General features: G+C 32.6%; 2 protein-coding genes across 2 annotated transcripts; both read left to right on the forward strand.

Annotated features, from left to right (window-relative positions):
* Positions 1–1681: 1681 nt before the first annotated feature.
* Positions 1682–3138, forward strand: LOC130657515 (uncharacterized). Its single transcript, XM_057460503.1, has 2 exons — positions 1682–1870; positions 2399–3138. The coding sequence occupies exon 2, from the start codon at positions 2407–2409 to the stop codon at positions 2944–2946; it is 540 nt and encodes a 179-aa protein (XP_057316486.1). The 5' UTR covers positions 1682–1870; positions 2399–2406; the 3' UTR covers positions 2947–3138.
* Positions 3139–5693: 2555 nt separating this feature from the next.
* LOC130657512 (uncharacterized) lies at positions 5694–14662 on the forward strand. The gene is made up of 14 exons (XM_057460501.1): positions 5694–5951; positions 6368–6586; positions 7478–7851; positions 8795–8876; positions 9025–9321; positions 9445–9518; positions 10173–10355; positions 10641–10817; positions 11186–11335; positions 12017–12097; positions 12517–12697; positions 13567–13627; positions 13830–13893; positions 14025–14662. The coding sequence occupies exons 1-14, from the start codon at positions 5808–5810 to the stop codon at positions 14059–14061; spliced, it is 2124 nt and encodes a 707-aa protein (XP_057316484.1). The 5' UTR covers positions 5694–5807; the 3' UTR covers positions 14062–14662.
* The last annotated feature ends 461 nt before the right edge of the window (positions 14663–15123 follow it).

Here is a 15123-nt window from a genome sequence, read left to right on the forward strand (position 1 = left end):
CTGAAGTTATGGCGTTGGCTATTGCCATATCAGATTTACACATTTTGAAAGGACAAGCCTTATTTATTGCTTTTAATGCTTTTAACCAGTAATGTAAGAGATTTTTATCCTAGCCAACATTATTTATTTTGGTGTTATCTTCACCAGCCTGATTTTTACACAGCTGCACCTGGGGATTTGTGACTGCTGTTAGCTCTGTGTAACTAAAAAGTAACAGCAGCCAAAACAAAACAAAAGTTATAATAATCTTTCATAATACTTTGACAGCTAAGTGATTGAGTTCCCTGTGTTTTTATTCTAACCGAAGTTACGATAGGATATTACGCCTCTCTACGGATGTGCAATAGAGTATACCTTTACTAAGCACTAAGTCCATTAGCGCGATTAATGTTTGAGCTTCCACAGAACTATGTTCCACAAAGTAAAAAAATGTTGAATGATTGTATTGCCACAGGTTGTAAACTGTGTTTTTTATTTAACAGCTTAATTTGCATGAAAGTTATTTTTGGAAAAATATACTACACCCGATAAACTATAATTCTGTGTACGTTTTACTTCATTTCGAAATTCTATATACCAGTATTAAAACGCTTCACCTGAATTTGTGGCACAGTTCACGGCCTTTATTATGCGCTTAACGTGACTCTTATATTGAGCGCTCAGTGTGATCCTGCCTAGAGCGCCAGGCCACGCTGTTATTTATGGCTCAATATTGTTTTTACGAGAAAATACTATTTTTTCCGTTACTTTTATTGCATCAGATGGCTATACATCAGAAAAATCTGGCAATATCAGAATATAGATTTACGAAGAACTATTGTAAGTAAGATTCACAGCAGATTCCCAAACAGATAAATCTTTTCTCTTTGTATACAATCATTCCTCCTTAAATAAGTTAGAAGAGAAAATCCTTATCATCTTCCTGCAAAAATTCTTTTTTTTCTTTTTTAGAACTTTGCAAAATAGTAACTTCTGCTAAATTATTTATTTATTTATCTAAAGTGAATTTTAAGTTAAATTTTACAAAAACTGCAATGATACCGAAAATAAGGCAAAATGCTCAATAAAGATTGCAAATGTAAGTCCTCATTTAAAAATTTAGAAATTAATACAGGGTAAATTAACAAATTTCGCGTTTTTTTCTCCTTCAATTTTTTTTTCGCATTCATTAGTGCTCTTGAAAACAAGTAGCGATGCACTTTTTCTTGGTTTAACAGAACGACAGCGGGGCATTGAAGTAATTTTAATACTGAGAAAAAAATGCAAAAGGTAAAGCCTGGTTCACATTCACGACGCAAGCGCAAACGCAGAAAACATACGTCCGCGTAATGCTAACCAGCCATTATTTATGCCAACGCCTGATGTCAAAAAGAATTGTGATTTAAATAGTGTCTTAGACAACATGGCAATTTTAATACAGTAGTCACGGCATTAGCGCCATCCTTGAATAAAACGTTCTATATTCGTTCCCGGAAAAATAAGTTCAGCATTTCCAATGTTAACTCATAGTTCAATATATGTAAGAGAAAATTATAACCCTTATGAAGTTTTTTATTTACAGTAAAACGCGCGCTCGACGCACCATTATTTAAATGACGTAATGTTTATCAGGATGGACCACCGTAATTGACGCTTCCAAGCATCATGTCAATCACAATCGGAAAAACAATGAAGGGATACTCGTTCTTTGCAGTGATTGGCTCATTTTAAGCTGTGCTGAACAGGCGTTGGGTAATCAAGCATAAAAAAAATTCACAATGTTTACATCTTTTACAAAAGTTATTCAAAATTACTAAGAAGGCGGTTGCTCTACGGAAGTTTTCGAGAAAGAATTGTAAGACAGAAAAGAAAGAAAGAAACTGTTAGAAGGGTAAGTTCAACTTTTGATATACTTAGTTCAATATTTTATGGGTTTTGGTATAAATCACGAATCTACTAAAATGTTAAAGCTACCTAAACTTTCTGTTTTTCCTTCACGAGTAAGGAAAAACAGAAAGTTTGATTTTAAAATGAATCGAAGTTCAGCTTTTACGATACTGTGTTCACTAAACTTGAAGTCTATTTTAATAGCACATGTACCTAACAAAACTCTTGACATTACTTTATAAAAAGCGAAAATTTCTTGTCTAATTTCTTGTCTAATTTCTTGTCTAATTTCTTGGTCTTTACATTGTGTGTGGTGTTCAAAATCAGTCTGGTCCGTAGAATAAATAATAAACACATTCGCCACGAAAGTTTCCGAAGTTTTACGGCAAACGAAAGCAGACCATGCGCTTGAACACTAAAAAGACCAGATTATTGGTCTTCAAAGTTGTTTCTAATTTTTAGAAACAACTTTAAAACAAATTTCATTGGTTGAAAAATGGATTGATTTGAAAAATAATAAATGATTTTATAGGGAAAACGATGTCATTTGAAGCATTATTATTCTCTGTTGACGATTCTATTAATTCGGAGCAACGAGTTGAATTACGGAAAAGAATAGATGGTGGAGATCCTAACTTGGAAATATTCGATTTAAACGATGTTCAACATGAAATTGATTATGAGGAAAGTTATGCAAGGAAACTAAAGGAAATGTTATCAAAAAGGGTTAATAGAGTTTTTCTGATAAATTCTCCAAATCTTTGTAAAATTGTAGATGAGGATGACTTTACTGTTGTTAATGATCCACTGTTGGATGATGAAACTCAAACTGTCGTTAGAAATCTTTTTGCAACGGAAAGAGGAAAAGGAAAAAAGCAAAGTAAATTAGTCTTGCTATCTCTTAGTAAAGAAGAAGACCAACTACCGAATGGATTATTACAAATAGAACATGTTTGTATGTTGGATAATGACGGAAATATCGATCCGCATAAAATAAATATTGTTATTGGATTGTCTCGACTAACAGTACAGAAAGAGAAAGAGAAAAAGGAAAAAGACACTGGCTGTATAATTGTCTAAAAACGTGACCGTCGTATGTCGTAAAATTAGCGTAAACACAAATATGGCAGACAATATGCAGGCGTGACTGACTACTGATCACTGAACCTGCAAAACAACTTTGTCTTGTGAATTTTTAGAATTTATTAGAGTGGCTTTTGCTTATTTATTTTTACTCGAGATATCACCACATATTTTATAATGTGTTATTAATTTGCTCTTTTATTTTTAGCCATCCCACCACTCTTTCTTCTTGAAAAAAATGACAGAAATCTTACTTATGTAGCTAGCTATACTAATATATCTAGCTAGCTATAGCTAGAGATATCCTAACTCTAATGATAAGCAAAAAATAGGGAATATTTGCCTGTCTTGTGGAGCTGTCCACACCATATTCTAAATAAATAAACTACCTGGTATATATATACATAAGCCATATATATACACATGCTCTATTAAATGCTTGGCTTGGCGCTGGAAATAAAATACAGGATTAGGCTTTAGAGTTATCAAAAGTAACTATAGCTATGTATACATTATATGCTTAACCTTGTTGCTGCAAAATCCTATATATTTACTCTATAAAATGATTGCCACAAATGGATTTTTCTCAGGGTGGGTGGGTGTTTTCCTAATTGTCTCTTGTTGCAATGTGAGTACAAATGTTGTCCCAAGATCTATCATGCTGGTACTCACCTATTTTCAAGTGCTAAATGTATATAATTTAAAAGATAATATTTCTTCACTTATCTTGATTCCTGGAAAGGATTGTTCTTGATACAAACTGATGATATAAGCTTTAAGTTTGGGAGTTTCTTTGATACTTATTTACAGATATTCCCAGGTTTTGTCTAACTGTATTCTTTTCTTGATGGAGATATATATAAAGTGCTTTCTTGTATATATTGCTAGTTACTATAATATAACAATTTAAATGTTTATGGATGAAATCTTTACATCAAGATGCAATGAATAACTGATTCTATATAATAAAATACAGTTTTGTCTTATTTGCGCATGCGTGGCGTTTATATAGATCATGTTGTAGCAATTATATGGCATGATGTAATGTTTTTAATTTTTTATTGAAAACAATAGGCATGCACACACACATGCAGTGGTAAAAATATGAACAGCAGACCACGATGATTTAAGAAATGAGTAAAAGAAAGACTGATGCTAAATTTGGTAAAGTTTGTTTTTTAAAAAAGAAGATAATAGTTGTAAAGAAAATAATTTCAGTGTATTTTCAATTTTGTAGTCCTAAAAATCTACAAATTAACTCTGTAAGAGGCCAGCCACTGTACATTGCTGTCTCCAATACAACTTGAGGAATGCAAGAAACTATTTGGAATTATGCTTAGCAGTGTTGAAGTCATGCAAACTATAATGTAAATGTGAATGCTTACTAGGGGTTTGGTTTGAAGTAGAAATTGAAATTGTGAATCTTAAACGCAATGATATGGTTTCTTACACAGATACTATCTTGTCTAGTGAATGGAGATTGGCAGTTGCTTGTGTTTCTTTTTACTTTTAGAATAATTTATTCTCACTTTTACAATAATAGTTTTTTTTAAAAAACGTTATTTTTTATAAGATTCTTTTATTTGAATGCATATTCTCTGCAATATAGGGTGGTTTTTGTTGCTCTGTCATATTGCCAAGAATTAAACTTGATACAAAAAATAACAGCTTTTGGAGAATATTTGCTGAAAAAAGGGTTCCCAGCCACTGGTATTCTGTGGTATACCCAAGTCTAATATTCTTCTAACATCCTGTACAATAGATTTAAACAACATGATGCTAAAATTAAAAAAGTAGTGTCTCAAAACTACAAATGCATTTGGAAATTTAATATAAATACTTTAGAGCACTTAATTTTGGAAATGACGTCCATCCAATATATAAAATAAAATTAACACCTATCAGGTAGAATATAAACAGCAAAACAAGGAACTATGGAAATTCATTGTATAGGTTCTTTATATCCCTTGTGACACTAAAGCTTCTTACTTTATTAGCAAGTTATTTGCAATAAGATAATACAAATGTTAAACGTCATCTTTGTGATAAGTTGACCACAAGGTTTGCCTTAAATCTACAAATTTTAAACCAAAAGGCTAGTCACTCGTCACTCTACAGGAGAAATGTCAAAATTGTGAACAAAGTTTTCCCAGGTGCTTAAAAAACTTTACTGTTTGATATTCGCTGGAGCAATTGAAAAATGAAGCATAGAAGATTTACATTGTCAAGAAACTTTAAAAGCCTTGGTTATTTGGTTTTTTTCATCAATTAAATGCATGCCACTACATAGATAGGCGTGATATGCTAATCAGAAAATCAACTTTACCTGGTGTTACACACTTATGAAAACAATTTTATTACCCTTAGATTTGGTCAAAAAGTATAAAAACAAAACAAGAACAGCACCAGGCTCAATTCATTCTTTAAAAATTTAAGATTTTTTATTTTACCGTTCTCTCCCAATTTCCTATGAAATCTACTAATAATTCATTTTTCTTGTGATAGTTTTTTCTCACAATGCATAATCTAGTTAACACATAATCCAGTAACATTGATTATAATAAATAGTGTTGTCAATGTCTTTTTAGTCTATTGTACGATCTAGCGCATGAAAGTTTGATCTAAAAAAGTTTTGAAATGATTTTATATATATTCCCTCTTAATTTATTTATGCCTCTAGTTTTGAATTACTTCTGTTTGATAGTTTAGGAAAAATGTTCAGCTTTGTCACTGATATTTTTGAACATGTTAATAATATATATTTAAAGATATTTAATTTTTAGATTTGCAAAATATATTATTATTATTATAGTTTTTGTAACATAACATAATTTTGTACAGACATCAGGTAATTCCAAATGTCTTGTACAACAGACTCTGGCTGTATTCCATTATTACCAAAAGGAAGCATATTGATAGATTTAAATCAACCTGCCATTTTCGTTGACCCTACTAATCCATTTGGAGAAGACTTTCAAGGTGATTCAGATTTTTGGGCAAAGGTAATGTTGTAATATTGAAAAGTATATGTAATAGACAACATAGGATTTTTGTCAGATCTTTTTTGTTATTCAATATCTAAGATCTGAAGTTGTTTTATGGTTGCTTACTCTTAATCAACTATAATTTTTGGGATTTGTATAAGAAGGGGAAAAGTGTGACTCCTATTTTCACAACAAATATTTTTTTGTGTTCCTTGTACTTACGTACAGCATTGAAGTTGCCTAATTTTTAAATCCAGTCCAGTTGCTTAGAAACTTAAAAAATTGTGTAATTTGTAAATTTTATGACAAAGGTAAAAGCCATCCTTGCCTCCATCACTATGACTCAGATTTGTTTATTCTATGATTTTATCCTTTGCTTTTTCATTATAAACCATGTGAATTTCATGTCTTCCATTTTTTATACTAATGTACAGGTCAGTCATTGTTTCGAGTATGAAAAAGAGATTGGGAGGAATACATCTTGGAATTATATTGAAACCAGGTTAAGATTAGAAAGAATAAAACGTTGCTTTGAAGATTCTGGTCAAAAGATTGACATTCTGGTATGGTTGACAACAACTTTGCATAGCTCTTTTGTGAAGATTATCACTGCAACAGACCAGGCAGAATTATTAGATGCTTTCGTGAAGCAGGTATGCGTTACATTGTTGAACAAGTTTCATCTGGTATATAATTTTCAGTGGTTTGCACGTTTTCACCAGACAAAAATTGTTCCCTGAAAGATTACAGATACCATCTGTCAGTTACAAACTGCAATCATGGAAGTGTAATGCAACTGGCTAATTTTGAATTTTGCCACCATGTAAACTTGTCAAAGTACATTTGCTATTGTTCACAATAGACCTGCTTGCTTAAAAAAATTTACACTCATAAAACATGCTAATTGTTGCTGACATCTGCGTAACCATTTCCCCTTCTGCAGATTATGGACCATTTGACCTTTTTGGTCGTGTTTGAATGGTGACAATAGAACTGCTTTTGCTCCAGTAATTCTGTCCATGATTTCAGATATATTAATTTCTTTTTTGACTTGGTAATGATATTTGTGAGTGTTTTTTCTGATATACTAAATTGCAATACCATTCTGTCATTTAATAAACTAGCCTTTTCGGCACGAAGTTCTACGGAGTATTACCGATTCAGTAGTCCTCTAGGGAGGAGTATAATTGCTTTCGTTTATTGTGCAGAAAAATGCTCACGTTATTAATAATTATTAATTATTCCAACTGGCACAGCAAAAGAGAATGAAAAATATGAAATAAGTAGAAAAATGAGTTTAAATTTGTAAACAATGCTTTTATGAAACCTGAATAAAAAATTTATAGTAAACATGTTTTGTTCATCCACTAATAAAATAGGCGAAGTTAATGTAACTTTTCAAATAACTATAACTTAATTTTAAAGTTAATGACCCAATTAAAGTTTTTGTTAAACAAAGCTGTTTGACAAGATAAATTTTAGTGAATTTCAATCTGCCTACTACAGAGTATTGACATCATGTTTTCAATCCAAATTTCATTCAGCTTTCTGACTTCGTCATCATTCTACTGAAAGAGGATTATCGAGGGCGTCCATTATTTAAACTTAACGAAGATGACCTTGACCCAGACGAAATAAAGGAGAGCAGAGACAGAACTGACAACGATCGGAAGTATGCTGCCATGTTGCATGTGCCAGTCGAAGATACAAGCACAATGCGGAAGAGTGTTTTACATATTGCAGGAGAGCGTAATTTATGTGCAGTAGCAACAACATATCAACAGCTGTATCCTGGTTCTATTTATTGGAAAGATGTGCCACCAAAAGATATTCGTAAACGAATGGCTGTTGAGTATGCTATAGACAATAACAATGATGCGGTTTGCTGCATACTCATGAAATCTATGACAAACCAAAGGTATAAGTGATTGGTTTTACATATACTGTATATTCAAACTAATAGATTCACAGTGTTGACGGCGTTAATTAACTGGCTAAATGTGTTGAAGTCAATAACAAAGATATGTAGCGTGTATGATGCGAGTTAAGGACAGTGTCTAGCAAACCCTGAAAACCCTAAAAAACTTAAAATTTTGATTAAATTTTTAAAAAGTCATTAAGATCTTAAAACGTTTTGGCTAGTTTGCAAAAACTATTGGAACGGACTATTTGCACATTCATACTTCAATTATGGTGGCAGTTTCATTTTAGTCTGGTATGTTTTTAAGAATAATAAATCGTCCAAAAAAATCGAACAAAAACTCTGAAAAGTCACGATATTACTCAGTTAATGACTCTTAATTTTTACAATAAATTTCTTGAAAAAGGTTGCCCTCGGTAACGCTAATATATTTTGTATTTTTACATTGGCAAAATTAAAGTATATCGAAGAAGCATTTATCTGATGCAAATTTGTACAATTTTTGGCGAAATATAGAATAAATGTATTTTAAAAAAAGCTGAATGTAGACTTTTGGTCGAAGTTTAATTTAGAAAAGCTATTTTACAAGAAAGTCAAAAAATAGTTATTTGATAAAAGAAGACTTTTTTCGTCCCACCCATTTTGGGTGGCAAGTCACTTCTTGAATGACTTCAATGCTGTTACAGAGGTTTAAATTAGTTTATAAAAATAACATTTATTTAAAAGATAAATTTAGACGTTAAAAATAAACAAAAAGAAAAGACGGACTCCAAAAATTTCCGCGCAGAAAGTTTTTGATACATTGAATCACAGCGAACTTTTTAGCCGAAATTCTGTCCCGACGAAGTTTATGGTTTACTACGTAATTTGCATGCAAACGAAAGCGTAGTTTAGAAGAATGTCATAAAATTTTAGTGAACACTTTTGTTGATTTCTTTAGAGTTAGAAAGCTGTTCGAAGGGGGTGAAAGAAGTGCGTCAAGATACAAATTTAATGATTTGATTGTTAATCCAAAGTTAAAGGTATGTGTTTGTACCAGGTTACTTCTCCAAAATCTGAATGTAAACGATAATTTACTCGTTAAAGAAAAAAAACACGATATATACCACATTCCAGAGCTCATGAATACCAAAATCTACTTTTTTTATTCCGCACATTTCTTTTTTTCAGAAAACAGTTTTATGTGTATTAGACTCGTGTGTTAATCCGAACTTCCCATATCTTTGGGAGGATCCAGAAAAGGAAAAGGAGAGAGAAGAACGTGGGGAGGAGGCTTGGAGTAACGTACCTGGTGTACCGTTGCAGTATAACTTCTTCTTCCGTATACTTGATGGAGATGAAAATGGACGCCCTGCCAGAATTGATGAGGACGATGATAAAATTGGAGTTGAGAATGAGCATTTTAAACATCGAACACCATCTGCATTGCAAGTTATTGCAAATAATGCCGACAACAAAAACCCCCAGGTTCGTTCTACCGTAAACAAAATTAAAATGTATGTTCGTAGCATGTTGAAATCCTCAGTCTGTCTCCTGACGATGCAGTACAAATAGGCTTGCCTTTTTATCGTGTTCGTTAAAAATTTTCAGGATCCAATCAAGCATATGGCAGTACGACAGTTAGTGCGACGAAAATGGGAAAAGTATGGCGAATTTTCGATCAAGTGAGTATAAAAACACACAACAGGAGATTTATTTTACAGTTCATAACATAAGCAAAATAAGTCTAAAAAGTCCGTAGAAGGGGTTGGGATTTTATTGTGACGAGAGGGTAAGCCAATGAATTAATATTTAAAAGTTTTTTATTCCAATGAATTTCTTCATTTTCCAGGTTTCTACAATTCCTTATAACAAATTTATTTTGCTCTAAATAGTAACAAATATGCATGAAATGTCCGGGGTATGTACGACGGGCAGTAATTCGAGGACTGAAATATATAAAGGGAAAGTCACGGGCTGACGACTAGTCTGTTGTATTACCCGTGTTTTATCTATTTAAAATGCTTGCGGTGTTATTTAATTTTTTATCCTACCTACACAGATAAAAAAACTTGTTAAAGGGCGAAACCGCGGTTATTTTGAACCCGCAGACAGGCGCTGGAAGGGTGAAATTGCGATACGGAAAATGAATACAACAGGGTTTTTCATGGGCTAGCGAGTATTAGTATAAAGTCAGGTAAAAAAGGCCGCTAGTTACGGAATGTAATACCCTTTCAATGTGAGATAGTATGTGAAAGTGGGAATTGTTTTTCAGTAACTAATACAAACCTTTTAATTTTGCACCAAATCAATATGTGTATTAAATTTCTGTTTTTTAGAATATATTTTGGCTTTTATCTGCTGTTTTTGGTTTTGATGTCAATTGCTTTACTACTTGGTGCAAGTTCAAAGAATCCGCTGAGATATCCTTGCGCTGTGGATAAATTTCGATTATTTTGTGAGATTGGAACATTGCTCTTTACAGCTTTTTATGTTTTCACAGAACTGGAACAATTCATTAAGTAAGATTTTTTGTAAAAATTTTTTTCCAGTATAGCTATTTTCATCTTATGCGTATGTAAATACTAACTTTTAAAAATTCAAATACTCTATTACAAACAGAAGCAGCTCCATTTTATTGACGCGGTCGGGTGACTGCAAACACAAATATTTTTAAGTTTAGCCTTGGTGAGTGTTTGCACCATTAAATCCAATTCCTTAGATTTCGTTAATAGCGAACCCTGTTGCTTAAGCCACTTCTTCTAGCTATGGATTTAAATTTAAATTTAGGTAATGCTTTTTTTTAGAGAATTTAAGATTTACATCAAAGATTGGTACAATCTGTTAGATATTCTTGGTTTAATACTTATAATTGCGCTGATACCGTGCCGTTTGTCGAGTGCTCTCACTGTTACACGTGGTTTTGCAACAGCTGCGTTTTTCATCAACTTTATTCGAGTGTTTAAATATTTCCCAGCATTCAAGTAAGTTACAAGCTGAACGTAAATGTTTTTTTTCAATTTATTGAAAATTTCTGTTATGCTTCATTCTTTATCCACCTTAGATCTGATTTCTATCATTCATAAGAAGTAGTCGTTCTAGCGCTTTTTTGCGATCTTTTTTCGCGATCACATTTGCCTGTGAAATAAAATCAAAAATATAGAAGAATAATTAAAGCAGTTGTATATAACCATATTTTCTTAAGGATAAGAACAAATTTGTTTGCGGTATTGCGTTTATAAGTCCTTTTGTATTTCAGATCCTTTGACCACATACCTAGATATCGCTACACCAACTTTTTTGTGTCTAATAAAACGTTGTTTACCGTAATATATTTTCTCGTTATTCCTAGGGAATATGGAATATATGCTAAAACTTTCGCCAAGATCATCTACACTGACATTTGGAAGTTCTCCGTCGTATTCTCAGTGGTACTAATGGCTTTTGCTGGCAGTGTATACATTGCGATATGTGCTACCAATAGTTTTGACGAAAACATCAAGTATGTGGTCCCTATTGTACTACCTTACTGGAATAAATTTTGCGAATCGAAGTTTTCAATTTTTTTCCGAGAATTTAATTTCGCGATTAGATGGGCTAGAAATAACGATTAAAATATTTAAAAGAAGCTGTACGACTAATATGTTGAACTAATTGGAAGAGAAAATAGAAAGATCTTTTTTTTGGTAAACCAATGCTTTCCCATGTTCACAAAGGAGTGTCCACAATACTCTTTGATCATAAAAATATTTCTATTATTAAGACATATTTGGTAAATTAACTTATCACTCAAATTGAACACAAAGTTTTATTCGACATTAAATTCGCGGAAATTTAATTTCTCGAATGACGGTAATGACAAAAATTCACTAGAACATATTTTCGCGAATAACGACAGTAGCAATTGCGAAATTGCGAAATTTACTTCTTGCGAAAATTAATTCCACCAAGGTAGCTAGCCTTGTGGTAAAATGTTCCTATCCAATATAGCAGGTTGTAGGTTCAATCCCTTACCGAGTCGTACCAAAGACTATAAAATTGTGAATCATCCGTTCTACTTAACATTCAGCAATAGAATAGGATTGATATTCTAGAGGGCTGTGTAGTTTGAACTAAACAGTTGATAAATGAAATTTCAATTTCATTATTACTACTGGTTAGTGTATTCTATTACTTTATTTAGAAATTTCTGGTCAGTATTTCTACAGGAGCTTAGAGCGATCGCAGAGGGTAAAGAATTTGCAGACAATTATGGTGTATATCAGTAAGTGTTATTACACGCGTTTTTATAAGCACCTCTAGTTATCAATGGCTGCGGTTGAGATTTTGGTCAATTTTCGAGCAACCGGCCAGCTTGAAATTTAGGAAAGATAAACATTTTATTTATGTAGTAATTGACATGAAGATTTATTTCGATTCCGTGCAAATCATGCTTCAATATTAAATTTCAAATTAATCTTGTATAATTTCAATATTACGGTTAGCAACACCTTAGCAACAGCTAAAATCAAGATTTCGCCCTTAACAGCAATTGGTGGTAAAGTAACCAAAAAAATGAAGTTGCATATATAAAATAAAATACAAAGGCTTCAGGAAGATTAAATATTCTGACTTTGTATGAGCGATGAGCGATGTTCGTTATTTGAACTAGCATTAACCTTCCAATTTTTTTTGTTTGTTTAGCGTCTTATTGGTGATCTTTATTCTAATGAATATGTTTGCCATTATTGTTGTTTTGGCCAACATTCTAATTGGTCAGTTGAGTTTCCGTTACGAATCTGCTATGAACGATGCAACGCTACAATTTGATATTGATAAAGCAAAAATGGTGACAAGCTTAGAAAGAAGTTGGTTTAAAACTTGTGTAAGTACTTTTATTTTGTTATTGATAATTTTGTATTCGGGGTTACGGTGCTGTTAGTGAAACTGGGCTTTGTGTAATTCCACAGAGCAGTGAACTCGCTTTTGCAAATGAAAAATAATTGTCCTGTAAAGCTCTATTAGATAGTCTTTCTGTGATGATAAATGGAGTTTCTGCGATGATAAATGGAGTTTCTGTGATGATAAACGGTCTTTCTGTGATGATAAACGGTCTTTCTGTGATGATAAATGGAGTTTCTGTGATGATAAATGGAGTTTCTGTGATGATAAATGGAGTTTTTGTGATGATAAACGGTCTTTCTGTGATGATAAACGGTCTTTCTGTGATGATAAGTGGAGTTTCTATGGTGATAAATGTAGTTTCTGTGATGATAAATGGAGTTTCTGTGATGATAAATGGAGTTTCTGTGATGAGAAATGGAGTTTCTGTGATGAGAAATGGAGTTTCTGTGATGGGAAATGGAGTTTCTGTGATGAGAAATGGAGTTTCTGTGATGAGAAATGGAGTTTCTGTGATGAGAAATGGAGTTTCTGTTATGAGAAATGGAGTTTCTGTGATGAGAAATGGAGTTTCTGTGATGATAAATGGAGTTTCTGTGATGATAAATGGAGTTTCTGTGATGATAAATGGAGTTTCTGTGATGATAAATGGAGTTTCTGTGATGATAAATGGAGTTTCTGTGATGATAAATGGAGTTTCTGTGATGATAAATGGAGTTTCTGTGATGATAAATGGAGTTTCTGTGATGATAAATGGAGTTTCTGTGATGAGAGATTCGTATTACGAAACGTCATCTAATAAACCGTCTTAAAGATTAATTCAATTAAGAAGAAGAATTCTTTATTTTGCAGAACAAGAGAATCAAGCATTACCAGGATGGTATCTTTGTTAGCGACCAAGTCATGATTGCAGGTAAAACCTAATATTGTACGTGCTAAAATGCCACAAGCAGGTTGTCTACAAACAGGTTATGCAGTGCTCTTTAGAAAATTGAGCAGTTTTAACTTAACCATTAACTCACGTCAGTCTTTTCTTGACATAGTTCGCATCATCTAAATTGTATTACAGTACCAGATAAAATTATTATTGCTTTCTTAATACTTTTTCGCTAAAGATTTGCTGGAGGACTGGAACCGATTACAATCAGCAGACGGTCAAAACACAGAACAGGCTATCAGGTTTGTTATGTAATGATTTTAAACTTTTGAAAGATCGAGTATTACTAGCTAAACATTCGTCCGTAGCTACATAGTAACTTTCGTGAATACTGATTTAGTGGCTACTCTGACTATCGTCTATTTATTTTTAGAGAGATGGTCCAAAAGCGAATCCTAAAGAGAGATTAAGTCAGCATTTTTAGTTTGTTATTGAATGGCGTCCATCATTGATTATAATTCAGATCCTTTTTTGTACAGCTTATATAGTAAAACGTGACTACGTACGCAATTAAACGCATCTTTAAACGCATGCATTATTTTTTGTATATTTTTTTATATGCTAATTACTAAAAAATTTTTTCGTGCTGACCAAACAGTTACACGTATATTGTAAAACTTCTCTTGTCACGACAAACCTAGTCTGCTCGTTTTTAACCGGCATTGAGGTTGGCTTTTTTATAGCAACTTTTTTTGGTGTTATTCTACCACTATTTAAGTTCAACCTCTCATAGAGGTACACCTAAATCCGATCTCTTATTTGCAATTAAAGAGTGAACACTTGGAATCTAAAAACGATAAACCTGATTGTACGCGCCTATCGCCGTATCGGAGGTTATACGACAAGCTTGCCAGTTTTGATCCCATACGGACATCAGAAACATCAAACATACAATGCTAACAGCTTCGATATTCGAAACTATGATTATATGTTTTAAATATTTTTTATTTAATGTTTATTTTAATTGTGGATAAAAATAGAAGTGGCGTAACAAGAAATTTGATACGATGAGATACTGTCTACTTTTATTGTGATAAAAAAGGTAATATGCGTAGCTCCATGGAATGTATTATCGCGGAAAATAAAGTGGCTAAGAAACGATTGTCTGTCTGTCTGTCTGTCTGTCACGCAAAATGGTAGCTTAGCTGCGCAATAGCGAGAAGCACGCAATGCGGTAAAAAAAGGACGTGCGAACCCGTGGATTTTTTCACGGGCTAACGACTAGTTTTACAAATTGCGGCAATAGCTATCAATTAAAGCATTTTGCGAAAAAACAAAAAAAAATTGAAATCGCGAAATTTAATTTCCGCGTAAATTTGTTCCATGAGGTGGTTAATTTCTATCAGAATTCGAATACGAAATCACCGCGGGAAATTTAGGAATTCTGTTATTTAAGTAAGTTAAGGAAAAGAAACGTAATAATAATAATTAGTTTTCTTTGATGTCCCCTGCTAATTCTCAACTTTTTTAAA

The sequence above is a fragment of the Hydractinia symbiolongicarpus genome, chromosome 9 (assembly GCF_029227915.1).
Source record: "Hydractinia symbiolongicarpus strain clone_291-10 chromosome 9, HSymV2.1, whole genome shotgun sequence".
NCBI classification, from domain to species: Eukaryota; Metazoa; Cnidaria; class Hydrozoa; order Anthoathecata; family Hydractiniidae; genus Hydractinia; species Hydractinia symbiolongicarpus.

What these genes read in the sequence shown, in the direction of transcription:
- LOC130657512 (XM_057460501.1), top strand. Translation starts at nt 5,808, where the DNA reads ATGTCTTGTACAACAGACTCTGGCTGTATTCCATTATTACCAAAAGGA. An exon ending in TTGTTAATCCAAAGTTAAAG is followed by an intron (nt 8,877 to 9,024) that starts GTATGTGTTTGT and finishes TCTTTTTTTCAG; the next exon opens with AAAACAGTTTTATGTGTATT. An exon ending in AAATATTTCCCAGCATTCAA is followed by an intron (nt 10,818 to 11,185) that starts GTAAGTTACAAG and finishes CGTTATTCCTAG; the next exon opens with GGAATATGGAATATATGCTA.
- LOC130657515 (XM_057460503.1), top strand. Translation starts at nt 2,407, where the DNA reads ATGTCATTTGAAGCATTATTATTCTCTGTTGACGATTCTATTAATTCG.